The following is an 18,794-nucleotide window of genomic DNA, read 5'->3' as shown; positions in this document are numbered from 1 at the left end:
TGTGATGCGCTACTAAAAATGATTAGGCAGGAATGATGAGTGACAGTTATGATATTGTGGAAGGTTGTTTCAAAGGTAATGTCATGTTGGGAAATACGCCCCCAGATAATTGAGTGATAACACAGAGACGTCTGATAAAGTCATCTCTCAGCCAGCAGTCATCCTCTCTGTCTGTCTGTAGGGGAGTCAGTCGGCGGAGAAGGTGGCCCCCAGAGTCAGAGCAGTGGAGCGGAGAGATGACCTACTTCATTACATAACACACACCAGAATCTTTCACATTTTTCTATTTTTGCTGCATTCTGAAAATGCAGGTATATTTGACCAATTCATTCAATTTCAAGTTCCAACTTGCTATTTAAATAGACTTGCTGCGATTATCCAAAATGTCTCATTCATCCTCCAAACCACACTCTCTGCCTGCCTGCGGGGAGGGTGTGTGTGTGGTGGGAACTCTCATTCAAGATTTGCTGAAGTGTTCACAGTGCCCGCTCAGCTCGCGAACTCAATTCTGATGAAGAAATGCTACCGCATAGTTTCTCTCGGTGATCACTGCCTAACGATAATTACAATTTTTTTAAAGGTCAGGTGTCCTGACATTTGTACTTTTCTAGGGCATGCACCATTTTTACCATAGAGAGCAACAGAGGGAGGGAGATGAGGTGGTAAGATAGGCTAAGTGGTCTCATTTCATGTTGAGAATATTTCTGCGGCTAATTTCAGACTAGTTTGTTTGCTAAAGTTCGAACCAGAGTTAGATTATTTGTTCATTTTGGTTACAATGGAGAACATTAAATAATAAAATAAAATCTTATTCAGAATTAATTCAATCAGAAGCGTGTCATGAACGTGTCATTTTTCCAATACACCTACAGTATGGCCTTCGTATTTCATCAACACTGTTGAGTACAAGCATATTTGTCTATAAAACCATTCAGATGAATGATTCTTGTATTTGGTTATAATAACATAGGGTAAAGAAAACCGTTGTTTTCACATAGCACCCTCTTGAACTGACGTGTATTTTCCTTCATTCTCGAAAACTTGAGTAGAGCCATGTATTTAAATGTCGGTTTGTTTAATTAGAAAGCAGGTGAAAACAGATTTTTTTTAATTTAATTTTTTTAAACAGATTTTATTTTTGGAGGGTCTGCATTTTGATAATGCAGACCTTGAAAGCTAACGTGACCCCAGAGACTGCAGTCTCAGCCGGCCTCCAATAGATAAAGGGGTTAAGGTCGGCGAAAGGAGGGGGGCAGGGTCACAGGCAGGCAGCACTAGGCTAGCATCCCCCACCCCCCTCTTCGCTCTCTCTCTCTCCATGATAATGAGGAGTCTTCACCTCTGGGAGGAGGGGAGTATCAGGTCTCGTCGGAGTGCAGCGCAAGCAAGCATCATGTTAATGAATGCATAGCTATGGGGGTTTGCTCTGCATATTTGTTTGTGTGTGCGTGGAGCAATGCGTGTTCATTTCCTGCAGCTCGGCAGTCGATATCGCCGATGTGGTCGAGCACGCAGACGGCGAAGGTCACGAGAGGGGTGTGTCTCTTACACGCAAACCTCTAGAGAAGCTGGAAGCTAGTCAACCACTGGCACAGGCGTTTATCTGACCTTTTTGCAATTAGGATAGTGTGTACCAAAGCTCTGAAGGACGCACATTACTAGTCTCAGTCAGGTGTGGGTGTGGTATTGTAGGGCTACATATGTAACCTGAAGCACAGGACAGAGGCCGTATCACTGATCTCAGAGTAGGAGCGCTGGATCAAGGATCAGGTCCCCAGCTGTCCATGTCATCTTTATTCACTGTGGTCTTAAAAAGGCTAAACTGATCCTAAAATTAGGCCTCGGACATACCTAATCTCTGGGAGAACTGGTAGAACTTCTTGAGTTTCCCCACCAGGTGGACCACGGCCGCCCATGCCGCCTCCTGTAACGCCTCGTCGCTGGGGTTCTGGATCGCCTGGCAGATAGAAAAGACGAGATGTTTTATCATGTCTGAAGAGTTTAATCACCTTCTGGAGCCTAATCAAGCCACTGGTCTATAATTAAGCAATAAGGGCCGAGGAGGTGTGGTATATGGCCATTATACCATGGATTAGGGCTGTTCTTATGCACGACGCAACGCGGAGTACCTGGATACAGCCCTTAGCCATGGTATATCGGCCATATACCACAAACCCTGAGGTGCCTTATTGCTATTATAAACTGGCTACCAATGTAATTAGAGCAGGAAAAATACATGTTGTGTCATACCCGTGGTATATGATATACCAGGGCTTTCAGCCAATCAGCATTCAGGGCTCAAACCACCCAGTTTATAATGAATGTTTAAGAGTTATTTTGGGTCTTGTATCTTTGATCTCCTGACGTGGGCCCGTATTCATAAAGAGTAGGAGTGCTGATCTAGGTTCTGTTTTTAGAACATAATGAATAAGATTACTTGGACAAGGAGGGGGGGGCTGATCCTAGATCAGCACTCTGCTAATCTGAGATATTTTGAGGAAACGGGCCCTTCTCCCAAAGTCCTGTACCTCTCTAATCTCCTGACCCGCTCCCTTGTACGCTTGCAGTTCGTCCAGGACTCCCCGAGCGTCCTTCAGCACCAGGTCCACCTGCTCCCACACCTCTCGTTCTGCATCCGTGGGCTGAGCATCTAGTGGACACAGGAAGGCAGTCAAGTGGGTTTTTCTACGTCTGGGAGGGAGTCTACAAATAGAGGTGAAGCTGCACTAGTCTGCAGACCTACATCTCTATTCTGATTGTTATTCCAATCCAGACACCCCCCCCCCAGTGGCCACACCATAGCTAAGAGAATAGCTGCTGATGCAAATGGGAAATAGATGAGGTTCTGTAGCCTCTGGGCAGAACAGAGACAGATGAGGGGGTAAGAAGGGCCACAGCTAAAACAGGTACGATTGGAAGCTCAAGTGTGAAGAGCGAGATGGTAATGAAACTCACTTTCAAAATCGAGGAAAAAATTGGGCTCTTGTTCCAGATCTGTGCAAGTCAGAACTTTTAGCAGGTTCCCCATGTTACGATGCCTGAGGAGACAAATAGAGAAAACACAACAATAAGATTCAACTTCATTGTGTTGGTAGCTAAGTGTGGTGGTATTGAGGGGGCACACAACCCTGGTGCCCCCTCCTGTTCCTCCTCTCTGCTCCAGTGGCCCCTGAACCCCAGATGGGCCCTCCGAGATCCTGTGTGGTTTTCCTGTGCCGAGCCTTGGCCCACCAGATGTCCCCAAAAAGCCCACCCCCCCTCCTAAAATAGTATCCGAAATAGGGGAATCGCTCTGCCTTAGAGAAGAAGTCCAACCGAGTGTGACGTCTCCGCTTCCCTCAATTCCCTCCTGATAAGCATTTACATCTAGCGATTGCTAACAGCCGTTATATGCAAACTAGTCTGTTAAATTAGCTTCTATGTTCCTTAGGGAGGGAGGGCCACACACCCTGTACATGCACAATTTCAGATGTTAACCTAACAGGGTTCAGAGTTTAAATCCCGACCATCTCTACAGTAGGAATGTCTTATCATGATCTGATTCCCACTACAAAAGTGAGACATTCAGGACTTTGCACTGTTTGTGAATCCTACATGAACCCCCACGGTGAACATTTTCCTAGCCTGAGTCTGTTTCAGCGATCTTGCCAGCTCTGTGTTACCATTAGCCAAAAAATGGCAATTTGGTATAACAATTCCACACAGGGTTGGCAAGAAAACGGAAACAGACGAACACATTCCAACCACTAAAAAAAAGCACTGCTTCAAAAACACTGAATTGTAATCTCTAGTTGTTTCCAACCAGTCAGATTTCCCAGAAGCGAGGCAGTCGATTCCTGGAAAAGGAGGGCAGAGGGCCGTGTGGGGAGGGGAGATAATCTCACCTCAGAAGGAGTAGTGTGAGAACTAAGCCCCCTATCCTTCCCCAGCCTCTCTCTGCTGTCAATACGAAGGCCACAGATTCACCCAGTACCTGGAAAACACAGTGAAACCAACCCCAAACCGAGCCAAGGGAAACCACTGCTGTACAGTTCTTATCTAGTTGGAACAGTGGAAGAAGGAACCCCTGCTGTCGGCACTGTGGGTGAGAGGCTCCCGTGTTGTGTATGTGCACACAGACAGGCAGGCAGAGAGAGAGACCCACACACACACACAAATGTTCTTAATACTGACAGGGCTGAACACATTCGTTTGAGCTTATTCCAAAGCGTGTCGTCAAAGTTCATTCCTAGCCCATGACTCATACCGAGGACAGTGAATGGTACAGGACTACACATTGTATGCGCTACTGTACAACACTTTCCAATCCTGAGGTACAATTTAAACTGTCGGTCACAGCACTGAGTCATTCCCTAGAAAGCCATGTTGAGGAAACAGTATAAATATGGAAAATAGGGAGCACAAACATGTACAGTTCTGCAGAATCAGACAACCTGGGACAGTCACGCTGCCCAGACTCTGTCGAAGTCTGATTGCCGCTACAGTATTTTGACTGTAGTTTACGAGTGCTCCTACTATGACTGTAGTCTGTTGCCCGTATTCACAAAGTGTCTCAGAGTAGCAGGGCTGATCTGGGATCAGGCTGGTAGCTAAGTAGTAGCTTATTCACTATATTATTCAAAAGGCAAAACTGATCCTAGGTCAGCACTCTTACTCTAAGACGCTTTGTGAATACAGGCCTATGAGTGGTCGAACAGCATTATGCCTCTGGTCTATGAGCGCTCCTACAGTCTACATGACTTGGCTATGCTACAAACAGTGTTGCACCTGTACCACCTCTTCCGCCGTAGGCAGAGACAGCCAGCCAAACACCAGGCAGCCAAACGCCAGGCAGCCAGCGGGATGTAGGTCATAATGTCTCCCCGTCTGGAGCTGTGTGTTATGCAATCAGGAGTGACATCCTGTCAAGACAACACCTTGCCGGAGTGCATCTCTCTACGTAGAAAGCACAGAGACCTGGTCGGTTTGTACTGTGCCGAGAGACAAAAGGTCAAGACTCCTAGGAAATTGCATTGGATCAGGGGTTGAGGGAAGGCTCATTTTGTCTTGGACATTCAAGTGCTGCTGCTGGCTAGGTTGTGACAGAGTGAGGTAGACCGGTTACAGCCAGGTGACACCTTTGTGACAGGCTGAAGATGGCTGAGAGACGTAACCTTGGTGACAGGGTGAATAGTCTGATTACCGGTGGCAGGTTAAAACAAACTCAGAGTGAGACTCAGTTGCAAGTCGAAAGTCATTGCAAACGAGGGATTGTGAATAAGTGAGTGCAGAAAGCAAGCTAAGTGACAAAGTGATGTCTAGAGGCAAGTTAAAGCTACAGGCTAGTAACAATAAACAAAATATTCCCTTCTTATGGTTGAATTAGTAATGATGAATAAATACAATGTTCCTTTTAAAGCCCTTTTCCAGACGTTGGTTTAAATAATTTGAAGGAGGCATCCAGGAGCCATTGACTCTACCCGTGTCTACACTAGTACTCCATGCCACAATCATAAATAATCTCTCCCTGCTGACCCTGTTTCCATGTGACCCACCGCACCACCTGCCTCCTGCCATGGCCGGACCCGTCCTAACACTCTCCACTAACAAGACCTGAGTGGTGTTGCTACACACTGGCCCCTCATTGGAAACTCACTGGCTGCCTTCCTACTACCTGGTACCTGTGGTAGCCACATAGCGGACAGGCTGATGAGAGGAAGAGAAGGGAGGAATCACCCCGCTGGTTATCCTCAGATGGAGGGGAGGGGTGCAGTCACCTCAACTTGCTTTTGAATGAATAGGCTTACTCTAGCCTACATGCAGTGTGAGTGAGCTTGCCCTGGCTACCTATGCCTTTCCCTTAGTCCTCTACTGCCCCCTTTCAGAGAGGCAGAGTGACTGAGCTGAGCAGGAGGAGGCGTGGTCGTGGTGCCACCATCAGGCTCAGCGAGCTAAACACGGGCAACACTGCCAGGGCAAACACTGCCAGCACCAAAGGCCCACAGCTCCCTCACTCAGTCTGCAATGAGGTCATTTTAAGGACTGGGGATTTGCGGTGGCTTCGGCTTCACATTTCAAAGTGCAAGAGAGGATCCTCCAGTTCACGGAAAAAGTTGGAGTTGAAATGAGGGCAGTTTTTCAGTTTCTTCTCTCTCCACGCCAGCAGAAATGAACGTTGAATTACAGACCCCAGGTTCGCATTCAAACCAAATGAAAAGCTAAACCTATTAATGGTAACCAAAAAGCACAAGCGCACACACACACACACTCACACACACGTATGTGTCTCTCAAACACTTACTGGTACAGTTGAAATTATAATGTGCCAGTGATATATGGTAAATGGTTGGTGGTAATGACCAATTGCTTTAAATAATGAGTGCGTGAAGAGGAGTGGAGCATTGGAAGTCTTTGGAGTAGAGGAATGCAAGAGAAGAGACAGGAGGTGGGTGGTTTTGTGCCCCTCCCTTGATAGTGGAGGTTCTGATGTGTTAGCGGGAGCCCCGAACCCGTGGACAGAGGACAGGGCGGGGTTGTTTTTGTTTTGGACCCCCCCACTGGGCGATCGCGTGCTCGCAGAGAGGAAGGGGGGGGGGCTCGTCTAGGGCCATGGGGCACTGCTTCACAACCGCCAGCTCAACGACACTCTCCTATTGGCTGAGCCGCTCTGCCCAACCATGCGCTGTATCCATGGAATCCCAAAAAGCTGGTACCATTGAAAACAAGTGGGTAGCCAATCAGACACAAGCTCTGGGAGAGGAGATGGTACAGTAGTAAGACCTGAACATGAACGCACATGAATATATTAATACAGATGAGGTAATGACACAAAAATAGAGGATTAGGGAGGGGAGCGAAGGGATCTGGTGAACAGGCAGTGAAGGAATTTTTTCCAGCACCCAAGCACCATCCCGCTCACGGAAATAACAGAAAAATTTCACTAAGCAAATTGTGATTTGTAATTTTCCAAATTGCTGTCATGTTGTGAAATAAAAAGTGTCAATTTACGAATCATTCACAAAACACTCATACTGACAATATTCCTGCACGCAAAACATTCTAAATTGTTTTGATTATTTCAAGGTGAGTGGACTGTGATAAAGACATAGTGGAGGAATAACAAAAACAGGAGTGATGAGACCTCCGCTGCATCAGTACTGAAGAAGATCCCAATATTTAGTGCCACGCCCATTGAACGTGGTGACCCCATGATGATCCTCCCAGAGTCACACACACACCCACCATACCACCCCAACCGTGGAAACCCAGCAAAACAATCCTGGACTGGAGGCTCCGGGTCTGCAGTGGTGTCCTAGAAAAACAGCTCAGGGCTACAGGGTAATGGAGGATAGTGCTGACATTCCACTACTACTATGCTGCTCTCTCTCTCTCTGCAGCAGCATGCGGATCCACGTGCCGACCCAGTCTTACTACGGCAGTGATGCCCAGCCAGCGGGGAAAAACAACGCCCTCCCTCCTCCCCTCCCTCCAGACAGACTCAGACAGCCCGCCGCATCACGTGGCCAATGCCGTGGAGAGGCTGAGCGCTCGCCTGGGGCTTCGAGGGGGGTGGGGTGGGGGGTTTGTGTGTGTGTGTGTGTTTCTGTGTGCGTAAAAATGTATATAAGTGCATATTTGATAGAAATTATTTAAATGCGTATTTAGATAAGGATGTATAATGTGTGTCAATAATATGTGGTTCTAAGATGTGCATGTGGGTGTGTATTTTGGGGAGAAACAGAGGAGCGTCAGTCAGAGTGCTGCAGTGGCGGGAGCAGAGAGGCAGCTTTAAACTTGACCTAGATTCTCCGGGTGACACGCCACATCGCATTAGCCCAGTCAGCCAGGCCCAGACCCGCCGGAGCTCGCTGATGCTGGCCCGATCGGACAGGCAGAAAAAAAGGGGAAGAACTTCCCAAATGGGGCTGGCACGCATTTCCCCCTGCACCCCCTACTGTACCCCTTATCCTCCCCAGTGAGTCAACCCCACCCAGCTGACTGTTGGGAGGGAGCTTACTGTGGCACATGGTGAGGGGGCAGGGGACATGCAGTTTGTTTGTTTATGGTTTGAACTTGATTAACCCTGTGGCCACGCCCCTCCGTGTGCTATATTGTAGTAAACACCATAAAAAAGGGCACCAAAACAGATTCCACTTGCAAAATAAAAACAAACCTTCAAACCAGTCAAATACAGAGACCAAACCATAACAACCACAATAAATATCATGACTGACAGCTAATGCCACTCAGTCTGCAGTATCATCATGCATTATTAGGCCGACCAGAACAATGCTACTGCATCTCTAGCACCTTGCTGATTGAGGATAACTGCAGTCATGTTTTTCTCCTGCTTTGCATCACAATGTAGCCTACTACTTTTACAATTCAACACAGATTGAGACCAAACTATAATTAATGCACATTTGGAGATAAAAATAAACCTTTGAAATCTAAAGAGACCAACCAAAGCAGCAGAAATCACAGAGAGAGAGAGAGATGAAACCAGGAGCTTCAGCTAAGCCCTCATCTATGGACTGCACCTGATCAAAGCCAGAAACCATGGAAACAACTACAGTAGGCTAGGCTACACACACGCACACACACACACACAGCTTTTGAAACAAACACGTTTTCATCAGTTTCATCAATCCATTTTTCCTTATCAAGCACACTGTGTTGGGCTACTGTCTCAAAGGATTATCTAAAAACTGTAGACTACTTTATACTCAACTTGATATCATGTAATAAACCATTATAAAATGTTTATGTAATAAAACAGGTAAAACAACTACTAAAGGTCACCCCGGCACTTTTTTGGTAAACAGTTACAGGCCTATTCTGCAAGACGCAACGGCTATACCATTCATTCAAAAGTCGACAGAGCAACCCCTGGATCACTGCAGTGCGGTGGATAAGGGCTGACCTGGTGACCTCCATACAGACGACTACAAATGGGGTGTAATGGGGCAGAGAGAAACACTTCCCCACAGCCCCAAACCCTCCACCCTGAAGACTCCTCCAACTCCTGCCTGTGGGGGTGTTAGTTAGTGTGGGGTGGGGGTGAAGTGGGGCACAGGCTGCATGTCGTAGGTCACACCTCCCCCCTCCAGGCAGCTCTCCAACTCCAGCCCCAGTCACTGCAAACTGCCCTAAACCATCATTACACAAATGACCTTTTGACTGTGTCGGAGTTATGGACGCCACACAGAACCCTTCAAATCACACTATAGGCGGCAGAATGTAGGCCCATCAGCATCTCGGAGAGAAAGTGTATGACATTTTAGATGAAAAGCAGAGTAAGTAACATGGATCGGTATGCGTTTTGGTATTTTCAGAAGAACCCTCACAGGATTAAGGGTGGGGCACAATGGAGCATGCTGAGGTTTGGGGAGATGATGATTCTCGGTACAGATGTGCCTGTATTTTTCAGAATGCATTGAGCGCCCTCTGGAGGTGATGGACAGCAGTACATAGAAGACGTTGCGGAGGGAGAGCGACCACTCCCAAACTCTGAACCACGATGGTAGGGACACACATGCCAACTTCAGCGACACATCCTTCAGGCACCACCGCAAAACTAAAGACGAAGGACACTGATTGAGAAATTTAACAGCAGTCTTTATTTCCCCAGATGTTTGGTCTACGGTTTAATTTCCCCAATTTACCAGATCTCCAATCAAAACATTCCAAAATCATAATTGCACACGCATCAACCCTGACATTTTACTAAAACCACTATGGATTCATTAGCATAACCTGTTGGATTAATAATATATGCCATTATGCAGACACTTATCCAAAGCGACTTATCCAAAGCGACTCACAGTAGTGCATGCATTTAAAAAAAAAATATATATTATATATATATACACATATATGGGTGGCCCCGGCGGGAATTGAACCAACAAGCCTGGCATTGTAAGTGCCATGCTCCACTAACCGAGTTGGATCTCAAAAGCTGTAGAGAGGTCAGGGTTCTAAATGCTGTCGTGCAACCTGCAGCCCATTCTCTGACATAGGGATACCGCCTCAGCTCACAAACACTGCAGTAACTCCTCAGATTAGCAAACATCTTGTCTTATACTGCATCAAGGGCAAAGAGGGGCTGGTGTCAAACAATTGGCTTAGAGCGCCACCCGGTGTCTATTTCGAAATCTACAGGGTAACATGTATACACTACATGACCAAACATATGTGGACACCTGCTCATCGAACATCTCATTTCAAAATCATTGGCATTAATATAGAATTGGTCCCCCCTTTGCTGCTATAACAGCCTCTATTCTTCTGGGAAGGCTTTCCACTAGATGTTGGAACATTGCTGCAGGGACTTGCTTCCATTCAGCCACAACAGCAATAGTGAAGTCGGGCACTGACGTTGGGCGATTAAGCCTGGCTCGCAGTCGGTGTTCCAATTCATCCCAAAGGTGTTCGATGGGGTTGAGGGCAGGGCTCTGTGCAAGCCAGTCATGTTCTTCCACATGGACCTTGACAAACCATTTCTGTATGGAAAGGAAAGGGCCTTCCCCAAACTGTTGCCAAAAAGTTCACTGCTCCAGAGTCCAATGGCAGCGGGCTTTACACCATTCCAGCCGACACTTGGCATTCCGCATGGGGATTTTAGGCTTGTGTGTGGCTGCTCGGCCATGGAAAGCCACTTCATGAAGCTCCTGACTAACAGTTTTAAAATCCACACATTTGAAAGGGTGTCCACATAGTGTGCATTTGCAATTGTCATAATTAGAGACAGTAATACTATAATTCCTATGGCCTGCCTTATAGGACAGACAGACGCCTGCAAGATAAACAGGAGACAAAGAGAGAGAGAGAGCATGCAGAGAAAGGCCGGGCCCAGAGAGAGAGAGAGCAAAGAGAAAGAGCAAACAACTGGTGTGATGCTCAGGGGAGCGGAGGCTGCTGAGGTGAAGAGCATGTCAACCCTACAGAAACACAAATAATCAATCAGTCAGCTGATACTTCAGCTGACACAACAAGCCACTCTGCATATCACCCACCACAGACCGATAATCATCTCTCATTTCCTATTCATGGGGATGTGGGGCCTGTGTGTGTGTGTGTTGCAGTCTCCCAGATGTTCGCCGAAAAGAAAGCCATAGATATATTTGACATGGTAAAAAGTGCCTTCAGGAAATTTTCTAAGTGAAATACGTCGCCTAAATCGTCTTCATCCACACGATCCATGAGCGTCTCTCTGTACTGTATGAATAGTTGCCATTTCGTGAAACACCGCAGATCCAAAGGCCAAGGAGTCCCACTGTTCAGAGAATACTTGGCTACACAGAGTAAGTCAATAAACCATGGATGGAGGAGGCAGTAAGCAAAGTTACGACACTACACAGTGACTACACAGGTGAAACATATTCATTAAGACATTTGTACAAACTAATCAAAACGCACAACTCATCATATACAGTCGCTAGTGAAAGTCTACACACCCCTTGCACAGTCTTCACATTTTGCCGCCTTAAAATGTGATCTAAAAAAGGGACTTGCATTCCATTTTTCCCCTACCGATCTACACAACCTACTCCACGGTTTCAAAGTGAAAGACAAATGATTGTTATCATTTCTTTTTGAGGGGGATGCTCAATGAAGATGTCTTCATTGCATATGGGTCGTTGCACCAAGTAGGTGGGTTCCCGAGTGGCGCAGCGGTCTAAGGCACTGCATCTCAGAGCTTGAGGCTGGTTCGAAACCAGGCTGCATCACAACCGGCCGTGATTGGGAGTCCTGTAGGGCGGCGCACAATTGGCCCAGCGTCGCCTGGGTTTGGCCGTCATTGTAAATAAGAATTTGTTCTTAACTGACTTACATAGTTAAATAAAGGTTAAATGAATAAATAAATAAATAGAAAAGTACCTTTTGAGTAGTGTAACATGGTATAAGAAAAACATTTATTTCACCTAATTTTTTTACATTCTGTTATAAAAGATCACATATTTAACTTAATAAAAAAATAATTTCCCTGTCTCAAGAGGTTAAATAAAAAAATACTATAGTAAGTTCCCATTAATAACAGCCAAAAACAGCAACATGGTTGGCTGTAACATGGTTGATGACATTTTAAAATCAGCCATAAATCCCCTTGTGACAGGAGGGATGGAAGATTGTTGTGTGAAAAAGTAGAACCAGCTCACCTGCTTTTACACTATGATTTGACTATTAGATGTTCCACGTTTCTTTTGAAAAATAAAAAAAATCCAAAAGGTATAGTTTCACTATAGGGTTAACCTTAAAATGAGGGACAGGTTGTTGTTTGTTTCCTTAAAATGAATCCCTAAATCACATGAAGTAAATAATAAATCTTCAGAAATGACTGACGAAGCAACATAACCAGGGCTTTACAATGATGGTAAAACCTTCGAGAAATGTTGGGGTTAAGTGACTTGTCAATGACTTTTGTCAATTCAGTGAGTTTTTAAATCATATAAAAAAAATCATGATTTATTGAATTTCCCAAAAGAGCACTTCATTTAATGTAACAGGCTTTTAAAATGCAATATTTGTGCACAATTTCTACTTAAAATATCAAAAGGGACCCTTTCGTGGAACGACCCATAAGTCTTCACAAGTCTTCTACGGTTTATAAATATTTTTTACATCACCAGCTGGTGGCAGTACTGCCTCATTATTATTATAATTTTTTACCAGAGCTACAGTGAAAAGCTTTACCCCAGGCTACTTTACTACAGTACACACCTCCCCTGGTTTACATAAGCTAATCTTACCTCAGCGTTCAGTGAAAGGAATGCCGCATTCACTCGATGATCTCCACTCTGTAGTTACAACTCACCACTTCCCGTCTCTTGGCCAAAGAGTCACAGACTGAAGTCTGAGCTAGCTAAAATAGATTAGCGTTCCCGCTAAACCGGTGCATTTAAGACTCGCAATGTAGCTTTAGCCAAGCCATTATTGCATTAACAACTAACACATTGCATGATAATCATGATATTTCAGTTAGGCTACGGTTTTAATGTAAAACCCTTCATGAACTGATGTTTAACTAAACATACCACACAGAACATATGAAATGGTATTGGCTTATTTAGTCCTAGACAGCTTGGATTGTCTCCAGCTGTATCAGACAGACAGGTGGGAAGCTGTGGTGCGAGACAGGTGGGCAGGTAATGTAACAACGTGCTCTGACACCTCTGATTAGGCCCAAGATTGACAGCTTCGCTGCCACGCCATGGTAACGGTCTCCAAGGAGACTGAAGGGAAAATATAAACAAGGGAGGCAAAAATCACACAAGCAGGAACTGTAATAGAGGGTAGTGATGTTATCACCTATTTCTAATTCTGACTGATCCAATGTGTCTGAAAGGAAGCTGTGCAAGATTCTAGGCTTAGTTGTAGCTAGGGCTTGTTGTGTAGGTGAGGTGCTCCAGAAAATCACAGTGAAAGCTTCCAACTCTATTCAGCCACTCTAAGACACATTAGCCTCCACAAAAGAACAGCTTACCTTTGATATAACAACGCAAAATAGTGAATGTGTGAGAGTCAGGGACCTAGTGTAACAGTGGTGCTTCCGTCCCTCTTCCTTGACTCAACCTGAGCTCGAACTAAGAACCCTCTGAACACACGTACAACTTATCTGTCACTCCACAAACAACTAATTCAAGTTCTCAGAGCAGGTGACGTCACCGACAGAACACTACTAGCACGCAGAGCTAACTAGCTAGCCATTTTACATTGGCTAAACTAGCATAACAAAATAAAACAAACTATCACAAATGTTCAGACAGAAACCCGGCCGAACGAACTATTAATCAGTTAGAAAAACGATAAGACCTAAGCCACTGGGGTAAGCTCTTGTTTGCTTGTTTACTTCCGACCGATTCCATGGCCCACAACGCACTTCGTTTCCATACCAGCATTACACAAACCGTGTTCACATTGTGACCCTGATGGGGAAAAAGTCAAACGACAGCGCTCTTCTAGCGCCAAATAATAACAGGAACTTAAAATGAAGAGGAAAAATAACTATGCTTAAGAGTGACCACAGTTAGAGTTGAAGTTCCACAAAGTCATGTTCCACTTGAGGTATAAAGAATCCAATAGAAAGGCCTTATAGCAGAATAGCACATTCTGCTGTGGTGTTACGGTTGAACCCTAAAGTTAGATGAGTCAGGACATGACAGCAGTGGGTGTTGATAGCTCCGGGGTGAAGCTTCCCCTAGTTACAGAACTAGGATCCGTTTCCCCTCCCCCCAATCCTAACCTACCATTACTAGGGGAAATGCAAAACTGACACAAGATCAGCGTATAGGAGTAACTTTGTGTTAATACTAACCAGCAGAAGCTCTGGAGGTGTCAGTCAGGAGGAAGGAGGCTGAGCCTGGCGGGTGGCCAAGGTCACAGTCCTCCAGCAGAGGTCAGGTTCTGAAAACAAAGGTTAATTAAGTCAGTGAGTCAAATCAACCTCCCAAAACAGATATGAACAGTCTTTATCAACTCATTTTCTCGCTCCTTCTTTTTGACAGCAAGTTTTGGGACAAAACTTAACCTGGACAATATTCGACATTTCTCTCGGTCTATCCCTCTGGTCCAATTATCATGTAATATCTCAAAAGTTTCACTTGGCCACAACAACCATTTCCAACCTCCAGGACCTTGATTATCCCTAGATTACTGAACACTTAACATTACAGGACACATGTATGCAATGTTACCAGAGGTTGAGAATTTATTGGACAACAGTCAGTCACAGGTGCAGCCCTTCGTGATTCTCATGCAGACTGGGTTTCTTGAGAAGGGCAACGTTGCAGCAGTCTTGTAGAAACTGGGAGGCACAGCGGCCAGACGCACACCACTTCCTATTGTGCAACACTTCCTCTCATTCAGTGTGTACTTCGGATTTTCCACTGCACTCCCTAGTCCACTTCCTTCTGTTAGGCTACAATAGGGCCCAGACAAAATATTCTTAATGTTTGTTCAACCAAGACTTGTGTTCACTGCAATTAAAATCAGCCAATGTGGTTTGAGTTGCAAGATGGGTGGGGGGATCCTCATTGTCACAACCATAGACATTCTATTTCTATGGTCACAACAAACTTCTTTTTTTCCCTTTTTTTTTTGCATTGTCACCCGCATAACGCCTTTTGAATTTTGTGACACACCAAATAGACATAACCATGTTGATAACCACAACCAAGGCTTTATAGCTAACTGACCCAAGAACGACCAGACCCAGCACTGGCTCCAGACTTCTGACCCACCCCTTGAGAATCACTGGTGACGAGAACCCTCATGACAAGATATGCTTCAACCTGACATTTTCTTTTAAAACCATTTGGATTTGAAAAGCCACTTGAACATGAACCCCAAGCACGCACCTCTCAAGTTCTCTGGCCCTTTCCGGAGTGTGGTTGAGTGCAGGTTCAGTAGACGGGAGACAATTAGGACTCCACGATTCATCAGCCTGCATACAAATAGGCTGCGAACAAATGGCCTGCCATAATGAACTAGCAGTGCTCATGCATGAATGTGATTGGACTTCTAGTTCTTTGACTTTGGCCTACAACACCCGAACGAGTCAGTCACTCTTTCAAAGATATCTCGGCTTGGAGTTGGCTGAAATCCACACAAGACTTAGAAGTCCTCATAGTTATACTCGTGGAAATGGGATATCAAATATCTATTTCCTTTCAGATCACCCTTTATGTTTCACTGTAGAACCTTATTACCACTGTAATAATAATTTGTTTATGATACACTGTAGGTTTTAAAAGGGGAAGTATCGCCAGAGCAAAGGGCTCTAGGTCTATACCAAATAAAAATGGACTTGGCTTGTCACTTTGGACATTAAGTGACATCGGTGCCAAGGCATCATGGAATAAGTTACGCATCATTGAGCAACACCGCTGGAGAGGTACTATGCTTTAACCCCACCAACGTGATGTGGAATAAAAGCTTTGGTTTAGATTGTATTCACTGTTCTAAGATACAGGCTGTTCAAGAGACTGCTGGGTCAACTTGCTATTTCTATTATATACACACACACACACACACACGTCTTAATATGTAACAACACGATAGGCAGAATCAAGCCAGAGAGAACTAAGCAAACAACGACTTGAATACAGATTCTATTTAGACCCTGATTGTAGGACGGTAGTAGACTTCATTTTCTAAATGACATTGTGATAATGGCCTGGTAAACAGGTCCCATATTACACCGGTTGGTTGTAGCTACACTGCATCTGGAGTGAGCATGCATTGACACACCCTAGGGTCAGTGCTTGATGCATGCGAAAGAAACATTGATTGACCCATTGCATGTCAAGTTTCTTTAAATCGCAATAACGGTACCCCGAAAAACAGATGAGCATCATCAATGCACAGGCTATATAAGTGGAGAGAAACAAAAGCAATGTTTGTAGCATAGAAACGGAACTTCCCTGAGTCTTTCAAAAATAAACGGACTGTCAACAAGTGTGTTTGCATTTACAGAGAGGTCAATATGTGGGACAGCACATGTTGGAAACTACAATGTGCTGTCACTATGAAGCAGGCCATAATTTAAATCAATAGCGGCTGATGTGGAGTCAACGCATGATGATTTGCATGGTCCGCAGATCCAGGGTCAGTTGGGAACATGACTTTCCAAAAACATTAGGTTTGCGTGATGATCCCAATTAGAGGTCGACCGATTATGATTTTTCAACGCCACCGATACCGATTATTGGAGGACCAAAAAAGCCGATACCGATTAAAATCTGACAATTTTTTAAATGTGTAATAATGACAATAACAACAATACTGAATTAACACTTATTTTAACTTAATATAAAACATCAATATAATCAATTTAGCCTCAAAAAAAATAATGAAACATGTTCAATTTGGTTTAAATAATGCAAAAACAAAGTGTTGGAGAAGAAAGGAATATGTGCCATGTAAAATATGTGCCATGTAAAAATGTGTACCATGTAAAATATGTGCCATGTAAAATATGTGCCATGTAAAAAAGCTAACGTTTAAGTTCCTTGCTCAGAACATGAGAACATATGCAAGTTTCTGGTTCCTTTTAACATGAGACTTCAATATTCCAAGGTAAGAGGTTTTAGGCTGTAGTTAATATAGTATTTATAGGACTATTTCTCTCTATACCATTTGCATTTCATATACCTTTGACTATTGGATGTTCTTATAGGCACTATAGTATTGCCAGTGTAACAGTATAGCTTCCGTCCCCCTCCTCGCCCCTACCTGGGCTCGAACCAGGAACACATTGACAACAGCCACACTTGAAGCATCGTTACCCATCGCTCCACAAAAGCCACGGCCCTTGCAGCGCAAGGGGAATAACTACTCCAAATCTAAAAGCGAGTGACGTTTGACACAGTATTAGCGCACACCCAGCTAACTAGCTAGCCATTTCACATTGGTTACACCAGCCATTAGGCTGATAGGCTTGAAGTCATAAACAGCGCTGTGCTTGAGAAGAGCTGCTGGCAAAATGCACGAAAGTGCTGTTTGAATGAATGATTACGGGCCTGCTGCTGCTCAGTCAGACTTCTCTATCAAATCAGACTTAATTATAACATAATAACACACAGACATATGAGCCTTTGGTCATTAATATGATCGAACCCGGAAACTATCATAAACAAAACATTTATTATTTCAGTGAAATACGGAACCGTTCGGTATTTTATCTAACGGGTGGCATCCCTAAGTCTAAATATTCTTGTTACATTGCAAAACCTTTAATGTATGTCATAATTACATAAAATTATGGCAAATTAGTTCGCAATGAGCCAGGGAGCCCAAACTGTTGCATATACCCTGACTCTGCGTGCAATGAATGCAAGAGAAATTACACAATTTCATTTGGTTAATATTGCCTGCTAAACTGGATTAGTAGATATAACTAGTGGTTATGATTGATTGTTTTTTATAAGATGAGTTTAATGCTAGCTAGCAATTTACCTTGGCTTCTACTGCATTCGCGTAACAGGCAGGCTACTCGTGGAGTGCAATGGTTAGAGCGTTGGACTAGTTAACTGCGCGGTTGCAATATTGAAACCCCTGAGCTGACAAGGTGAAACTCTGTCGTTCTGCCCCTGAACAAGGCAGTTAACCCACAGTTCCCAGGCAGTCATTGAAAATAAGAATGTGTTCCTAACGGACTTGCCAAGTTAAATAAAAAGGTATAAACATTTTTTTCTTATTATTTTTAATCGGAAAACGGAACCCAAAAATACAGATTTCCGATTGTTATGAAAACTTGAAATCGGCCCTAATTAATCGGCCATTCCAATTAATCGGTCAACCTCTAATCCCAATGCTAATTTAAAACATAGTAATTAGAAGACACAAAGCGACGTTGCATTTTAGAGGGTAAGCAGTCGCAGCTCTCCTCTCCCTTATCGTGTCGTGATGAATAAGAATGACCCACTCATGAGAAAAAAGTGAGACGTTTGTCAGAGTAGTAAAAAGGTTAGCTGACTACGAAGCGAGGGACACAATTTGTTCAATTAGCTGGTGTTGTTTTACATGTTTTAATTGAGAATGTATCAAACGTGTGTTACCGTGGCAACAGCTTCCGTGGCAACAGAGCCGAGGAGGAAAACTGGCTCACGCTTTTTATTCAAGGGGGTGTGGATGATCATATTCAAACTAGAACCGGTTATATAAGCCTAATGAACAAAACACATCTTAACTAAGGTCTAACTCTGCATCGATTTTTTTCCCCCCCGACAAAAACTGAGGCAGATCTGTATGCGTGGAGGTGACACTCCAACAAAATATGTTAAAACAAATTAGGCACTGTGGAGAATTGTAGCTCT

At 44.4% G+C, this 18,794-nt stretch overlaps 1 protein-coding gene across 4 annotated transcripts in view; it reads right to left on the bottom strand.

The window, feature by feature from the left end:
* The window catches only part of fam49bb (family with sequence similarity 49 member Bb), a 38,163-nt gene that overhangs the window by 8,177 nt on the left and 11,192 nt on the right, over window positions 1-18,794 (bottom strand). For 2 of the 4 annotated variants that reach the window (XM_064941745.1, XM_064941746.1), the window contains exons 2-5: window positions 14,294-14,382; window positions 2,956-3,038; window positions 2,529-2,650; window positions 1,852-1,957 (exon numbers count right to left, since the gene is read on the bottom strand). In XM_064941745.1, the coding sequence (XP_064797817.1) occupies window positions 1,852-1,957; window positions 2,529-2,650; window positions 2,956-3,028 (301 nt within the window). In that variant the 5' untranslated portion in view covers window positions 3,029-3,038; window positions 14,294-14,382. Of the gene's footprint in view, window positions 1-1,851; window positions 1,958-2,528; window positions 2,651-2,955; window positions 3,039-14,293; window positions 14,383-14,672; window positions 14,897-18,794 lie in introns of all 4 variants that reach the window. The other 2 variants (XM_064941748.1, XM_064941749.1) reach the window with 2 other exon arrangements.

Source organism: Oncorhynchus masou, chromosome 28 (assembly GCF_036934945.1).
Source record: "Oncorhynchus masou masou isolate Uvic2021 chromosome 28, UVic_Omas_1.1, whole genome shotgun sequence".
In the NCBI taxonomy this organism is placed as follows: Eukaryota; Metazoa; Chordata; class Actinopteri; order Salmoniformes; family Salmonidae; genus Oncorhynchus; species Oncorhynchus masou.
This window is presented reverse-complemented; position numbering and strand designations above follow the sequence as displayed.